The following is a 14,541-nucleotide window of genomic DNA, read 5'->3' as shown; positions in this document are numbered from 1 at the left end:
GAGGTGCATTCAAGTGCAGATTAATGCAACATGAAGTCCCTGTGATGAAACTTACAGAGACAGACAGCAGGGATTTACTCGCCAAAACATCTACCTGCATTTTGTGCTTAGGACCCTGAATCACAAATAAACAGGAAGAGGACATATTGAAAGATCACTATTCCTTATTTCCTATAAAAGGGACAACAAAAACAACTCTGGAAGTCAACAGCTACTCTCACTGGTGGATGAAAGCATTCATTTCCTGTCTTGTAGCACATGTACAAGATGATACAGTGAAAACAGACACACACTACAGTTGTCCACCAGTTCACCATCAGTCAGTGAACCCTCCTCTTCAATGTGACGGTCTTACTGTGACCTCTAGTGGATAAAACAGGAACTCAGCAGCAGCACTTGTTTTCTTGAAGATTAAATGCAGATGAACAACAAGCAGCTGGTTCACAGAATCATTCTACTCCAGAAGGATGAAAAGACTTTATGTCAGAAATGTTAAACAGTAAACACGGTCAATCAATCAAACACTTTCATAAACAACATCCACTTCAAATCACTGAGCATGGTTCTCATTGGCTGCTCATTGCTCAACAACTACAGCTCTCATTTGTGGAGCAGATCCTCCTTAATAAATCACCAGGATTCATCATGTCAAATATGTTAATAACTACAGAACTCATTGGGTAACATGTCTGATATGAACACAGTTTCAGTCTGTGCGGAGGCTCAGATGTGGTGACAATCAGCTTGTGTCCACACAGTAACTATGTTTGAATGTAGCGTCAGCATGTTCCTCATCAGCTGGTTCCTCTTACACTTTGTTCAGTTAACTGGGAGCCAGTTCCTTGCTGTCTTGGTCACACATGATGACCTATATTTGTGTAACACATCTCTACATGTTTAACTCTATAGAATATACATACTGTAAGTGACGGACACACATTACGCGTATGTGAGTGTACTTTAAAAAGGTCTTACTTTTCATAGTACCAGCTTCTTCCTCATCATCATCATCGCCAGAGTTGATGACCATGGTGCCCAGCTGTGACTGCATGGTTCCAGTGTCATCGTGTTCGATCATAGTCCGAATCGTACCACCCAGTGAACTCGCTAACGAACCCGCAGCCCGGATGGTTCCTGAGTCGCCTGTTCCCGCCCGCACCATTGTCCCCTGGTCCACCTCGTCCTCATCCTGAAACGCAGCGGCAGAGGTTAAAGAATTATTAAACACATGTCAGGACGGCACTTATCATGTTCATGAACACACTTTATTGTATTCATAGAGCTTCTACTTCTGTATCAAACCTTGTAAACCCACATTAAAAGATTTTCATTCAATAAGTCCCTGATGATTCTCACATAAATGATTTTTTAGTTTTTGCTGTTTTGAAACCTTTTTGATTGTTTTAATTTACTTTCTGGTTCCATTTCTTTGTGACTGCTCTGTTTTTATTTCATTATAAGCGACAAGATTTAATTTATAATCTGATCCTTTATTTTTGGCTTGTTTGGCCTTTTCTTTTTTTTTTGGAAACTTTTACATTTGGTACGTTTCCTGAAGAAGAAAAGTGACCACTTTGTTATTTGGATCCCAATAAGCTTTCACAAAGTCCATTTCAAGTCAAACAATGTTACGTACTGAATTTTCATCATCATCAGCTTCTAGCTCTCTCTGTTCTGCCTCCTCTTGCTTCTTCAATTTGATCTCCATGGCGTCTGTGATCAGGGCTCTGAGGATGGAGTTGGGCTTGGCCGACTTGATGAATGGATGCTGACGTGGAGAAAGACAAAGAGTGGCCAAGAAAGATTTAAGTCAAGCTGCACACTAATAAAAATACAAGCAATTATAGTAGCATCTGAGGCCGCATTTAATGCCTCTTAAATACAGTAAAATGCAATTGAGATATTGCTTTCACCGAGATGTTCCATCTTTAAAATGAACCTGTTCTCAGAGTGTATAACCAAACTGGCTGGCAAATGCTGCTACTACTGTCAGTTCAGGCTGAGAGGAAGAATTTCACCTGTAACAGCTGTGTGGCAGTCGCCCTATTTTCTGGGTTTTTCACCAAACACTGGCTGACAAAGTCTCTAAAGGACTCGGACCACAGATCCGGGTTCCTGAACGTTGGAGGAGGGTTGGTGGGGATCATGAAGATGGCCTGGAAGAGGAAACATTATTCAGTAAACCCAGAACTAACGAGGGCATCCACAGAGAAACACTCAATGGAAATAATACACTTTTCATTTCTTTCAGGCCTTTTGTCTTCATAAAACAACTCTTTCAGTCATACACAAACGAACTGTACAGACTCTCTCACCCTCATGGGATGTATGTCAGCGTAAGGCGGCTTCCCCTCAGCCATCTCTATAGCTGTTATTCCCAGAGACCAGATGTCGGCCACACAGTTGTAGCCGATCTCCTGTATGACCTCTGGAGCCATCCAAAACGGCGTGCCGATGACCGTGTTTCGCTTCGCCATCGTGTCCTGAGGAACAGAGGTGGAGACAGGGAGAGATGGAGGAGAGATGGTTAAATCCAAACTGAACATTATAGATTCTATAGATGTCTAACTCTCTTACAGAGAGAATGAATACAGATCAAGAAAGCACAAGGAGGTTTATAAAAATCAGAATTGACTCTGGAACCTGATCTTATTCAAAATAAACACCTGTTCTTTTCATTAGCTCATTATCTGCACTGATACTGATTCAGTATCTCAAGCTGGAGTTAAACGTTTGCATAAATTGTGTCGTAGTTCATTCTTATATAATCGTTTTAATTCACTCACTGTGAGCTGTCCAGCAACTCCAAAGTCAGCCAGTTTGGCCTGGCCCTCCGTGTTCAGCAGGATGTTTCCTGCCTTGATGTCTCTGTGGATTTTTCTCATGAAGTGCAGATACTCCAGACCCTTCAGAGTCGACTGCACGATGGTGGCTATCTCCTCCTCTGTTAGCTACAACACACAGACACACAAACACATACACGTCAGTACACTTACACAAATACTCCATGATCTAAACAAACTGTGTGAGTGTAAGAGTGTTTAGTGTGTGAGTATTATATCACCGTCTTGTTGCGTATTCGGATGATATCGGACACTGATCCTGCTCCACAATACTCCATAACGATCCACAGGTCGCTGTTTTTGAAGTAGCTGCCGTAGTACCGCACAACATGTGGGCTGAACACAAACACAGATTAGACTCAGGATGATACAGATGATTCACTCAGCCAGTTTAATATCCAAGGATTTTTTTGTTCGTTAACTTAAGAACATTTTCATCCAGACTTCCACCACACTGTCCTCTGGGGTAAGTTTATTTTTATTGCAACAAGGCAAATAGGCAAAGTGGTTTACATAAAACATAAAGGGCGTTAAAGAGAAGATATTCTGAAAGAACAAGGCAATATAAAAAGATGACAGTGCAGTCGAAGATGTGGAGAAATAGCCCCACGTTTAATTTAAAACAGGCAGCTGCAAACAGAAATGTTTTTAGACGGAGCAGACCTCCACTTTGTCTTCTCCACAGACAGCTTCACAATCTTTCATGTCTGTCTTAAAATAATAATCAGCTGCTAATATGAACATCACATAAAACGAAGCTTCAGCATTCTGAGTAAGTCAAATAAAGTCCACATCTTTAAAAGGTGCTATTTGTAATAAACGTTGATATTTGAGTCTCATTTCAACAACAGCATCACAAAAGTGCCATTAATTTCATATGACCAACTATAATATTTTATAATATAACATAGATGTGTGTTTGTTTAACAGTACATATATATTCGCATAAAGCATGTGTACCTGTTGCACTGCTGCATGATGGAGATTTCCTTGATGATCTCCTGCAGGTCAGACTCCACAGGAACTTGTTTGATGGCCACAATCTCCCCGGTCTCTTTATAATGAGCTTTAAACACACAGCCATACGAGCTGCAGACACACAAAGACATTTCATTTGTTGTGTTAAATGTTTGTGTTACCTGTAAATTAACCTGCGACCAAAAAGTAAAATGGCTGGTCATGTGTAATATACTCAGGAATGTAGATTTATTCTTAGATTTTTTTGTTGAAATACAAAAGTCTACATCTGTGATAACTTTCTTGTTCTTTCACTACAACACGCAAAGCTGGACGCTAAAATAATGATTACAATTAAATAATGTTTTAATTATTAAATACTAAAGACATCTGGTGTGGCGTTAGTTGATTAAATGTTCACCTAATTTGTTATTGCCGCTATCGTTCCCGACCCCTGTGCTTTAATATAAATAAATGTTAAATGGTAAATCTCTCTATGTCTTTACAGCAGAAACAGGTTGAATCATCTGCAGAATCGCAGATGAGATGCTCAAACAGACGATGGATGCTTGTAACAAATGCTTGAACGTACAAGAGAAAAGACTTTAAGGTTGATGACAGAACCTAAATGCCTTTATAATGTCAAGTTCATCAGGTCACCATCATTCACACTTTTAGTTAATCATGTTGCCATCCAAGTATTTGTCAAAATAATTAAAATATAATTATCATTATTATGGTTTTGTACGATATCGTTCTGCCTCCTGCTGTGTTACACTTTGCTTTATAATCATGAGGAAGTGACGTCTGTCAGCTGTCAACATCTGTCACTTCAGATGTTCTTTCCTGAAGCCGATTATTCTCTTATTTCTTTAGTTTGTTCTCACCTGACAAAAAGAACTGAGAGGGAGAAAATGATCCAATAATCAACTTTAAACATAACCAGTGTGATTATTAGTCACATTAACACGAGTGTGGCTGATGCTTGTTTTATGATGCAGAAAGAAACTACACACAGAGTCTGAGTTATATTCACTGGGAGGTTATTAAGTAGAGCTAGTTGTTCAATACGACAAGTGTATCACACACACAGCCACAGCGTCAATCAGCCGCTCAGAACAGGAAGTGCGTTGAGAAACAGGATATGAAGAGGCAATGTTTATGTTGATGGCGCCAGAGAGGTGGAGCTGAACAAAGAGGGAGAAGAAACGAGGCAGAAATCGAGAGAACGGGTCACAGAGAAAGTGCGGAGGAGAGAAAGAGGAAATAAAAGCTGATCATTTAAATACAGACAGGAATGTGGAGACACAAGCGTTCACATTTATCAGAGTGTGGGAGTGTTGATCCTCCGTGTCACCCGTCGTCTTTACCAACACTGAGCCGACGTGACTCACCCTTCACCCAGCTTCTCCAGGACATCAAAGACTTCCTCTGGCTGCTTGGTGAGACTGTCCTCGCTCAGCTTCTTCAGCTGCCTGTGAAGACAGAGAGACGTGGTTGGAGGTGGTGGAGACAGAGAGGAGGGAGACGGAAGAAGAAACTGAAAGGTTTCAGTGTGAATACTTCAGGGTGTGGCTGCTGTTAAGTCTCATCGATAAATCTGCTGTCAAGTCCCTCGATTCATTGATTAGACGGGTGTTCTGTTTTGTGTGGCCAACAATACAAAACCCAAAGAAGAACTGTTTGCACGCATAAAATAAAAGAAACAAAAGAAACACATTTTTACATTTGAGAGGCTGGAACCAGAGAATCTTTGGCATTTGTGAGCATTATAGAAAAACAAACGAGGCCTCTCGCATGCTGACTTCTTCAGTCTCCACATGAAGCTGATTGGAAAACATAACACTCTAACTGGATACTTGATTTTCTCAGAAGCAGACCTCGAACAGTTCAGATTGGCAGTCACTTGTCCTCTACATTAGTGCTCAACACCGGAGGCCTTCAGGACCGAGTGCTGAGCCCCTTCTGTTCACACTGTACACTCACGACTGCACTCCCACACATCAACAACTCTATTGTGAAGTATGCAACGACTACACCATCATCTGTCCAATTACAAACACTGATACAAGTTCACATCAGGAGTAAATCAACTATTTTGCAAGCGGTAATATATTGACGTATTACTCTGCTGTAACATGAGTTTGCAGTAAAATAGTTTGAGATCTCAGAATGCTGATATTTTAGGAGTCACTGCAGCTATTTCTGTTGCCAAACAGTCTCCATGTGGACAGTCAGTATGTGCCAGCTAAACAGACGAGAACCAGGCAGAATATTTAATTCATGCTGTTATTTTGGGTGCAGCCGTCCACCTTTACTCTCTCCAGGAATGTGAGCAGAGCAGTACTACAGAACATTTCCAGATTCTCCAGTTTGATGAGTCAGGACAGAAATAGACTCAGTACACTCACAAAAATAGATCCAAATATGTCCTAGATGCAGCTTGCGGCAAACTATTCTTGGTATGACGACAGGAAGAGAGAAAGAAATATTAAATTATGTCAATAATAATCAAAGACACAAGACCAAACTGCTGCTCCACTAGGATCCACTGTCTGTGGGTGTCCACCAGGAAGATTTCTTAAGCGGTTTGTAAAGCTCGGATTTATTAACGATTTTATTTTTCTTGCTTAAAATTGAAAAACTGAAAAGCTATAAAACACAACGGTCATGAAGCCTCAGTCCGTCTCAGTCACTCCATCTGTCTGTCAGGTGGTCACTTTATAACCCAGCTGTGTCAATACGACGTTCTTTGAAGCCTCTGGGTCAAATCTGATCCGTTGCCCAGTGTGGCCAAACGCTGAGCTGCACATTGTTTCAACCTCAGGCCACAAACCACAGAAGAGACAGCGCTGAGCATTGAAATGCTAATCTACCGTAGCAGCCCACAGTTTGCTTTTCAAGTGGACTCTGTGAACTTCTACAAATGTATGTGTGGATCTGCTGTGGCTGAAACTACTGGACACACCAAATGTTTATACTACTAAATATAAAAACGTCCAGTTTCTTTAGAGTTTCTTTGGCTACTTTTTTTTTTTCTAAGACCGTCTATTTGACTTCAAGAATTCAGTTTCATTTCTACTGATCCGACTCTACATTTACTGCTTTTACTGCTATCAAAACCTGAAAACACCAGAAATCTCCTTTCCATACATGATGACTTCAGAGAGCAGTCTGAGGCACAGCGACTGATCAACTGACAGTCTGAAGATCTTGTGTTGTGTTACAGCTGCTGACTGACATTGTGTGACGTGAGAGATTCAATACACCTTTTATTAAAACTGGTAATGTAGACTGTGTCAGGGCACAACCAAAGTAAATTAGTTGATAATACCTAAATATTCAACAACAAAAGGGGCTGAACTGATATAAAAAACACCAACACGAAGTCAATGAGGAAACACTGCGATGACTGAGTTGACGTGACAACAACAGAACAGAGTGTTTTACCGGCATCCTCCTGATTAATGGACAGAATAGGAACTCTTCACTTCCTTCTGTCAAACAAACACGTTCTAAACTAAACAAACTGCAGGAAGACCAACTGCACTAAAATGGTTTTAAAAACAATTACGTAACTGTGCATTAAAATATTATGCTCCAGGGGGAAAAAAGCAGAGGTGCTGTAACAAATAACAAAGGCCACATATCCAATGAGTGTTTCATCTGCCAACTACATTAATCATGAGATGAGATGAGTCATGACACAATGACTTCAGGTGAGATAAACCCTGACTGGAGCTGCAACTAATGATTATTTTAACATCTAATCAAGATAACCCAGATATCCAGTTTACAATCATTATAGCTACAGCCAGACATATATATCGTGAGGCAGATATCTGCCTAACACAGATTAATCGATAGCAGTGTAAAGTATATGTTGTCAGATATTTTTCATTGAAAATAAAAACTATTAGAATCACGATGAAGTGACGTTTGTTGAGATCTGCACCAAACAAACACGTCGTCTTACATCAGGAGTCTGATGTTCATACTAACATGAGGGAGTAACGAATTCTGATTTAAACACAGTGACTGAAATACAGTTTTTTTTTTGGCAGTGATCCCTAAAATGTGATTAACAAACATTTGTGACAAAGATATATCTGAGGGAGGATATTTTACATCTTAATATTTAAACTTGTATTGTCTAAAATGACATGAGTGCACAGCAAAAATAAACTTATACTGGAATTTAATCATTTTAAATCAACTAAAGCATCTTTTTCTTCATTTTGTCCTTCAAACACAGAAGTTTTTACATCTGCCGATATCTACAACACAATATATAATTGTGTTTGGCCAGTTGAAGCCAACTTGATGATATTTCGATTAATTGTAGAGCCCTAAAATTATCATCAACACAAATAAACAAACTCTCAAAAGGGTTTTAAAGTCAGTATAAAGTGTTTCTACTCTTGCCTGACATTAATGTGAATCAGGTTTATTTCCTTAATAATCCGGGGAGTGGTGGAGCACAGACATGACAGCTGACTTAGTCACACACAGGAGAACAAAGTGACACATTACAGAGATTATAAAGTCTCACTTCAGTTCACTAACTGAACTAAGCTGTTCTGTTTTTAACCAGAGTCTGTGAACTCTTTCCAGCGGCCTCATTTCTCTGTGTGGTCTGTTTCCTGTCGTCATGTAAAAACCCACCTGACAACCTGTCTGAGCCCACACACACGTGGTGACGAAGGCTGATGGAGAGCATTTTATCTGATGTGTGTTGATTCAGTTAAACCTGTCGAGATTAAAGCAGCTGAAACCCGATTTACACACAGCGGTGAGGCTTTAAATTGGATCAACCAGGCTTAGATAGTGACAAAGAGACTGGATTAGACACAAGAGATCAAAACACTGATACTACAAGAAGTGGACTCGTGGATAAATGTTTGTTTGTATGTCTATTTAAGAAAAGAAGAGGAAGAAGGAAAGTGCAGGATTACAGAAATTAAAAGCCTCAGACTGGCATGAAAACCAATATTGTTGTGGTTCTGTTATTATCATCAGAACAGCTGTATTACAGTTACAATGAAATAAAATAAAATGGATCCAACTCACTGATCAGTTAGGCTCGTGAACACTGTGTTAAATTAATTTAAGACCCCTCAGATTACAGATTATAACTCGAGATAACTCAGCAAACTGAGCAGTTAAAACAAATTATTTAGATGATCCAGTTTCACATTAATCTCTCATTAGTCTGTTTCCTCTGAGTGTCTGTTATGTAACCGTTAGTGTCGATCTAACTCACTCACAAGCTAGTTTCTGTGAGCAGCTATGAGGCAGAACTTCACTCAAACGTCCAGACAGATAAAAATCAATGAGGATGTCAAAAATCGAGCCGTTTGTTTTCATTCTCATCTTATCGTTTTACCTGCGAGGGTGATTCCTCATCTGCACTCCGCTCTTATTCTCCATGTTGTCCTCTTCGGTTCGCCCCAACAGTCCTTTGAATGATCACAAACTTGACCGTCAACGTCTCGAAGCTAACAGTCAGTTAACAGACCAACGGCTGCTAGCTCGCGAGGTGGCTAGCAGCAGCTAGCCGAGCAGCTAGCCCGCTGTGTTACAGCAGCGTCCGTGCTGCTGCCGCCTGGTCGCCTCGAAAAACACCGCGTCCGTTTATCATTTTGTGAAACGAGGTCTACACGGTGCGAAGTCTTCACCCAGCTGCCGTTTCCTCGCCGTTGGGTTCATCCTCCTCCCGTGTCTGGACAACTTTGGACTTGTTTGACAGACCGCTTGGCAGCCGCTGTGACATCCAGTTGAAGGAACCAGGAAGAGTCGCGAAGAAGAAGAAGAAGAAGAAGAAGAGTGGGCAGGAAGGCGGGCCGAACAAAGGCTGCAGTACCGGACGGCGGCAGCAGGGGGCGACAAACACACACACACACACACACACACACACTGGGAACAGCCATTAATGGACTGCAGCCCTGTTCAGTCAGAATCAGAACCAGAATCTGCTTTATTGTCCAAGTACGAGTACACAAACAGGGGATTTATCTCCAGCTAGGTCTGCTCTCAATGTACAGGGAACAGTTTTTTTTAACATAAAGTAAAAATACATAAATAAATCATTGAAATTAAGACTAATATGTACAAGATAGGATAAAAATAGGCCAAACCAAACGGATCAGAACAATCTCGGCTCATACAGATTCACACAGGCAGGCAGTAGATGACACAACCTACAAACATCATCTTTAAATCAGGATTCACTCACATCTACACATTAACATGAAAACACATTAAAAGTAAGCATGTTGTTCAGTTTCTCTTTATATTTATCAGTGATTGGGGCAGTTCATATCCCAAATTGTATTTTTCTGCCTGTGTACAATTTTGCTTTGCACATCTTTCCCTCTCTTACAGACACTCAGGATTTTAGGAAGTCAGATTTACTTTGTTATTTTGAGGTTATCCAAGTAAAGTCACTTTGAAGTAGGAAGTCACTTTGTTTCTTGCGATTTTCCTTCTGCTTCAACAGCCTGGATTTAACCTTTTTAATGAAATAAGACTGTTTTCATGCTCATCAACATCCATAATTAATGACCGAACTATAACAAAAGGGCCAGAATGAGGTTTTGTAAGTTTATCGTCACTGAGGAAAGAAAGCCAGAAAATATTCAGATGTAAGAATCTGGAATCAACTTCAGAGGATTTTGACTTTATTTCTAAAGAAACACTCAAACAGATATTTGGAGATTAATTTAATAGTTCACAAATATATTAATTAACTCTATTACGATTTTTATTTTACTGGTTATCATGGAAAAACTCCACAATATAAAAATAAGTATCTACTTTATACCAATAATATAATATATGGAATTAAGACACAGTATTTGTCAGTTCTGCACAGCCTGTATGTTTCTGTTCTACAAACCTAAAACTAGTTTGGTTCAAATATTTAAGAAAATGCCCAAGTAGTGTTTTTATACACAAACATACAGCTGTAACACTCCAGCAGTCAGCATTTCAGGCTAACATAATAGTTTTCATTACTAATGAATTACAATACAACAAGAGAATATCTGGAATAATGTTTTAAAAAGAAGAAGACAGAGACAGAAGGCCGTTACATTAATAGAATATTTTATTTAGAGGAACAAAACAGCATAGCGATGTTCGCATCTAACCAGTAAATAACATCCAAGGGGGCGAGAGGGAATTCATCCTCAGACCAGGAATGAACGACAAGGAACAAGAGCTGCAGGAAGAAAACATGAAAACACAACAATTAAAACTACATGTTGACGTGTTTATAACACCAAGTATACAATCAAACACGTATAAGAGGTTCTTCTTAATGTTGCACAGAAACCAAGTTTACTCTCAGTATTTTTTAAGTTTTGTGATCTGTGGAAACACTCACAGCGTGTTTACTCCTCAGAGGGCCGCACACTCTCAAAGATGCCAGCTTCCCTCATGGCGTTGAACTCTTTGGTGGCATCGTACTGCTTGTAGAAGTCAGCGTACGCCTGTTTCCTGGGCTCTGTCACTGCGTACTGAGGGGAACAACGGACACGTCGGTTTATTCACTGTTTAAACTTGAAACCTAAAGAGAAAGCTGACTGTCAAGACAATCATTTATAAAGAGAACATCTGTGAACAGAGTTTTAGTCTTCGACAGATTTCAGAGTGTTCAGCTTTCATTTTTTCAGCCCTTTAAGATCTGTTACTGTGACAGGTTTAAATAAAGACACGGTGTGTTCAGGGGCCTCAGCCATCTTGTGCAACACCTACAAACATTTCATTACCGGATAAATGTTGGATTGTAGTTTCATTTACAAGTGGAGTTGTTTCTGAATGAACAAACTTTAACAATTACAGGGTACAGTTGAAAAGTGATTAAACGCATTTACATTCGGACATGTCAGGAAAGTGTCGATTCACACTTCACACATATTTAAGGGTAGAGTTAATGCATTTGTTTCCATTGTAGTATTAATATTGTGTCACCTTATATATGTAGATAGAAATGGACAAACATTATCAAACTAGACCTGTGACAATTAGTCCAATAAGTAATAGTTAAGGTCTGTTAAATCCAGTTGTGGGCTGTTGGTTGGACAAAAGAAGAAATTTGAAGACACGGTGACAAGAATTTTCCAATTCAAAATAATTGGAAATCTGCAGATGAATCGATAATAAAATAACCTTTAGCTGCATTGTAGAAATACCTCTGTGTGTTTTACTATCCAAGTCATCACCACCAACTACAGCTGTGAAACAACCAGAGTTGCACTGATGCCTCTCTATCAGCAGCCGGGTTTACGTGGGGGCAAATTACATTTTTGAAAAGGTTTAACTGTCCAAGTCATCACCTCCAACTACAGCTGATAAATGAGTTCCTAAGTCTAGATTCCTTCTGGTCCAGACGCTGATTAGGTGAAATTTTTTAATCACAACAGCTTCATCAGAATGAAGCCTGTAGTGTGGATTTGTCTCCTCTCACCTTGAATGCTATCGCAGCCAGGAGTGACAGAGAGAAAGCGATGGGCAGGTGAAACCTCAGACGCTTTCCCAGCATCCCCCTCATCAAAGGCTTTTGCAGAGACATGATGGATCACTGGGAGGGGAAAAAAAGGAATACAAATGGGTTCTAATCAATCATCATGACCTCACTCTAACTCTTGAAATCAGGGTCAGCACTGAAAGACTGTAAAGCCGAAATTAAAACCAGGGCAAATATCTTATTCACAGGTTAACTGCATTCACCACACACATCTGTATAGCTCGAGTAATGATAAAGCCAATCTGAAAATTATTTCTATACGACATCAAGACAAATTCACTTTGTGCATTAATGCTGTCAAGATGTTTTCACATTATGTTACGTCTCGTTATATTTATTTTTGCAGACTACAACACCGCTTTCTAACATACAATAAAGCATTTAAAAACTGGCCTCTCATTCATCCCAACACACACACAGACAAAATGCAGAGTGCAGGTTGGTCCATCAGAAACATCTCAAGGTTAAGTGTGTTCCTCAATTTTCTATTATCTGCCCTTATTATTGACCGTATCACCTGATTATCATTCTAGTGCATCTGACTGAAGTCTCCAGTTGTTTTCTGGCAAAATCAGAGGTAGATAATGTTGTAATTTGTCCTGTATGCAAACTATAAACCATTAAAATAATCATTAAAGGGATCCAGAGATCATAAATATACATTTAATCTACATCCTGCAAATGTAATGCTCTTCATAGTTGTATATTATCAAGAATCATATCGTCTTTTTCAGATTAGATAGTGCGACAAAGCCTCTAGAGGAGTGACGTAATCAATATCACAAAATCATGGATGAAATTGTTCATTAATAATAACTGAAACTGGATTTTCATTGTGGCTTTATGAAAACATTCAGACTCTGACTCGAAGGTCAATTTAACTCTACTTCTTAGAGTTTGACTTTACTTCTTAGATTATTCAGACATTTAAAGGAGACTGTTGGAGATACAGATATTATTAATAATGGCCGACATAAGTCAATCAATGTGTCCCTGCAGGCAGACCGCCATCAGACACCGCTGCCAAGTCAGGTCAGCAGCACACACACACACACACACACACACACACACACACACACACACACTATCGTGTGACCTCTCTGTAGCTTTACTTCCTGGAACAGGTCTGTGTTACACTGTGGTGTCACACATAATATATAAACATTATCAAGGATCTTCACTCAGCAGCAAAGCTAAGTTAAAGAATAGCTGTGACAAAGGGTCAAAATAGCTTAATGTCATTAACAAGATAAGACAGAAAACTACTTCCTGCCTTGCTACAGAATAATTTACCCCTGAAATGACATTAAGGGCCAACAGCATTAACTAGACACCTTAACTAATATCCTCCACACATGTAACAATATCGTTTACACTAACAGATAAGTTAAAAAGAGGAACGAGCTGTCAGTTAGCATGTAGCCAACGCAGGGTAACGGCAACACGATAAGCTAACGTTAGCTAGCTCGGTGCAGCTAACTGCTAACCGAGCGGCGACTTGAGAGGAAAGCGGCAAAATGCCGGGAAAACGGTAAAAGCCAGGAGTCGTTATTAATCTGAACAATCAATACTTTGCAATATAAAATCAAACTGAAACATTCGAATTGTGGTATTTTAGAGGATACTCACAAGTTGGACTCACGACCTTCACAGACACCGCTAACACAATTCAGCTGCTTTCTCTGTACCGGAAGAGACTCTACCGGAGCCGCGGAAGGACAAAATTAAGTCACGTGAAAGCGAAGTCAGCCAGGGCAGATGAGGTCAAGGAAAGCGATGACATGCATTTAATAGCACAATTCACGTGTTTAAAACGTGACAACAGCTGTTCAGAGCAACAACACTTATTAAGAATATGGCACAAAACTAAACACGGCGCTATTTTTCTTATAAGCATCTTTATATGTATATTAAGAGTTTGTAAACTATCAGAAGGCGCTATTTTAAATCATTGAGCTATGATTCAAGAACATCATAGTAAGTACAATACTGGATTAGGGCCTTTATTTATTTATAAATTATTTTGATAGTGTCTGGAGGACTTTAACTGCACTGTAAGACACATTTATCACACAGAAGCACTGAAAACTAAATGTGTAATGTGTTGTAGTAACACAGTCTGACCACAAGAGGGAGGCAGAGTGGCGCACAACTGACTTCTCATAACCTCAGTTCTGCTCATTTTATATGACATCTGTACAGTTTGTGTTA

General features: G+C 39.6%; 2 protein-coding genes across 2 annotated transcripts in view; both read right to left on the bottom strand.

The window, feature by feature from the left end:
• LOC115583233 (serine/threonine-protein kinase 3/4-like) overlaps positions 1 to 9,620 on the bottom strand; it is a 28,659-nt gene extending 19,039 nt beyond the window's left edge. Inside the window, exons 1-9 of the mRNA XM_030419866.1 lie at positions 9,187 to 9,620; positions 5,195 to 5,275; positions 3,804 to 3,932; positions 3,065 to 3,179; positions 2,787 to 2,951; positions 2,316 to 2,483; positions 2,019 to 2,156; positions 1,637 to 1,768; positions 976 to 1,189 (exon numbers count right to left, since the gene is read on the bottom strand). Coding sequence (XP_030275726.1) covers positions 976 to 1,189; positions 1,637 to 1,768; positions 2,019 to 2,156; positions 2,316 to 2,483; positions 2,787 to 2,951; positions 3,065 to 3,179; positions 3,804 to 3,932; positions 5,195 to 5,275; positions 9,187 to 9,230 — 1,186 coding nt within the window. The 5' untranslated portion in view covers positions 9,231 to 9,620. The remainder of the gene's footprint in view (positions 1 to 975; positions 1,190 to 1,636; positions 1,769 to 2,018; positions 2,157 to 2,315; positions 2,484 to 2,786; positions 2,952 to 3,064; positions 3,180 to 3,803; positions 3,933 to 5,194; positions 5,276 to 9,186) is intronic.
• A 1,266-nt stretch (positions 9,621 to 10,886) lies between these two features.
• LOC115583296 (cytochrome c oxidase subunit 6C-1) lies at positions 10,887 to 14,096 on the bottom strand. The gene is made up of 4 exons (XM_030419982.1): positions 13,960 to 14,096; positions 12,271 to 12,384; positions 11,188 to 11,320; positions 10,887 to 11,022 (listed from the first exon to the last, which is right to left on the bottom strand). Exons 2-3 carry the CDS (start codon positions 12,373 to 12,375, stop codon positions 11,195 to 11,197), a joined length of 231 nt encoding a protein of 76 aa, XP_030275842.1. The 5' UTR covers positions 12,376 to 12,384; positions 13,960 to 14,096; the 3' UTR covers positions 10,887 to 11,022; positions 11,188 to 11,194.
• Between the last annotated feature and the right edge of the window lie 445 nt (positions 14,097 to 14,541).

The sequence above is a fragment of the Sparus aurata genome, chromosome 6 (genome assembly GCF_900880675.1).
Source record: "Sparus aurata chromosome 6, fSpaAur1.1, whole genome shotgun sequence".
Lineage (NCBI taxonomy): Eukaryota > Metazoa > Chordata > Actinopteri > Spariformes > Sparidae > Sparus > Sparus aurata.
This window is presented reverse-complemented; position numbering and strand designations above follow the sequence as displayed.

Bases quoted from the DNA above. Each gene is read 5' to 3' on its own strand.
- LOC115583296 (XM_030419982.1), bottom strand. From the start codon at position 12,375: ATGTCTCTGCAAAAGCCTTTGATGAGGGGGATGCTGGGAAAGCGTCTG. The intron at 11,321-12,270 runs GTGAGAGGAGAC...TGTTCCCCTCAG, and splicing joins TGGCTGCGATAGCATTCAAG to TACGCAGTGACAGAGCCCAG.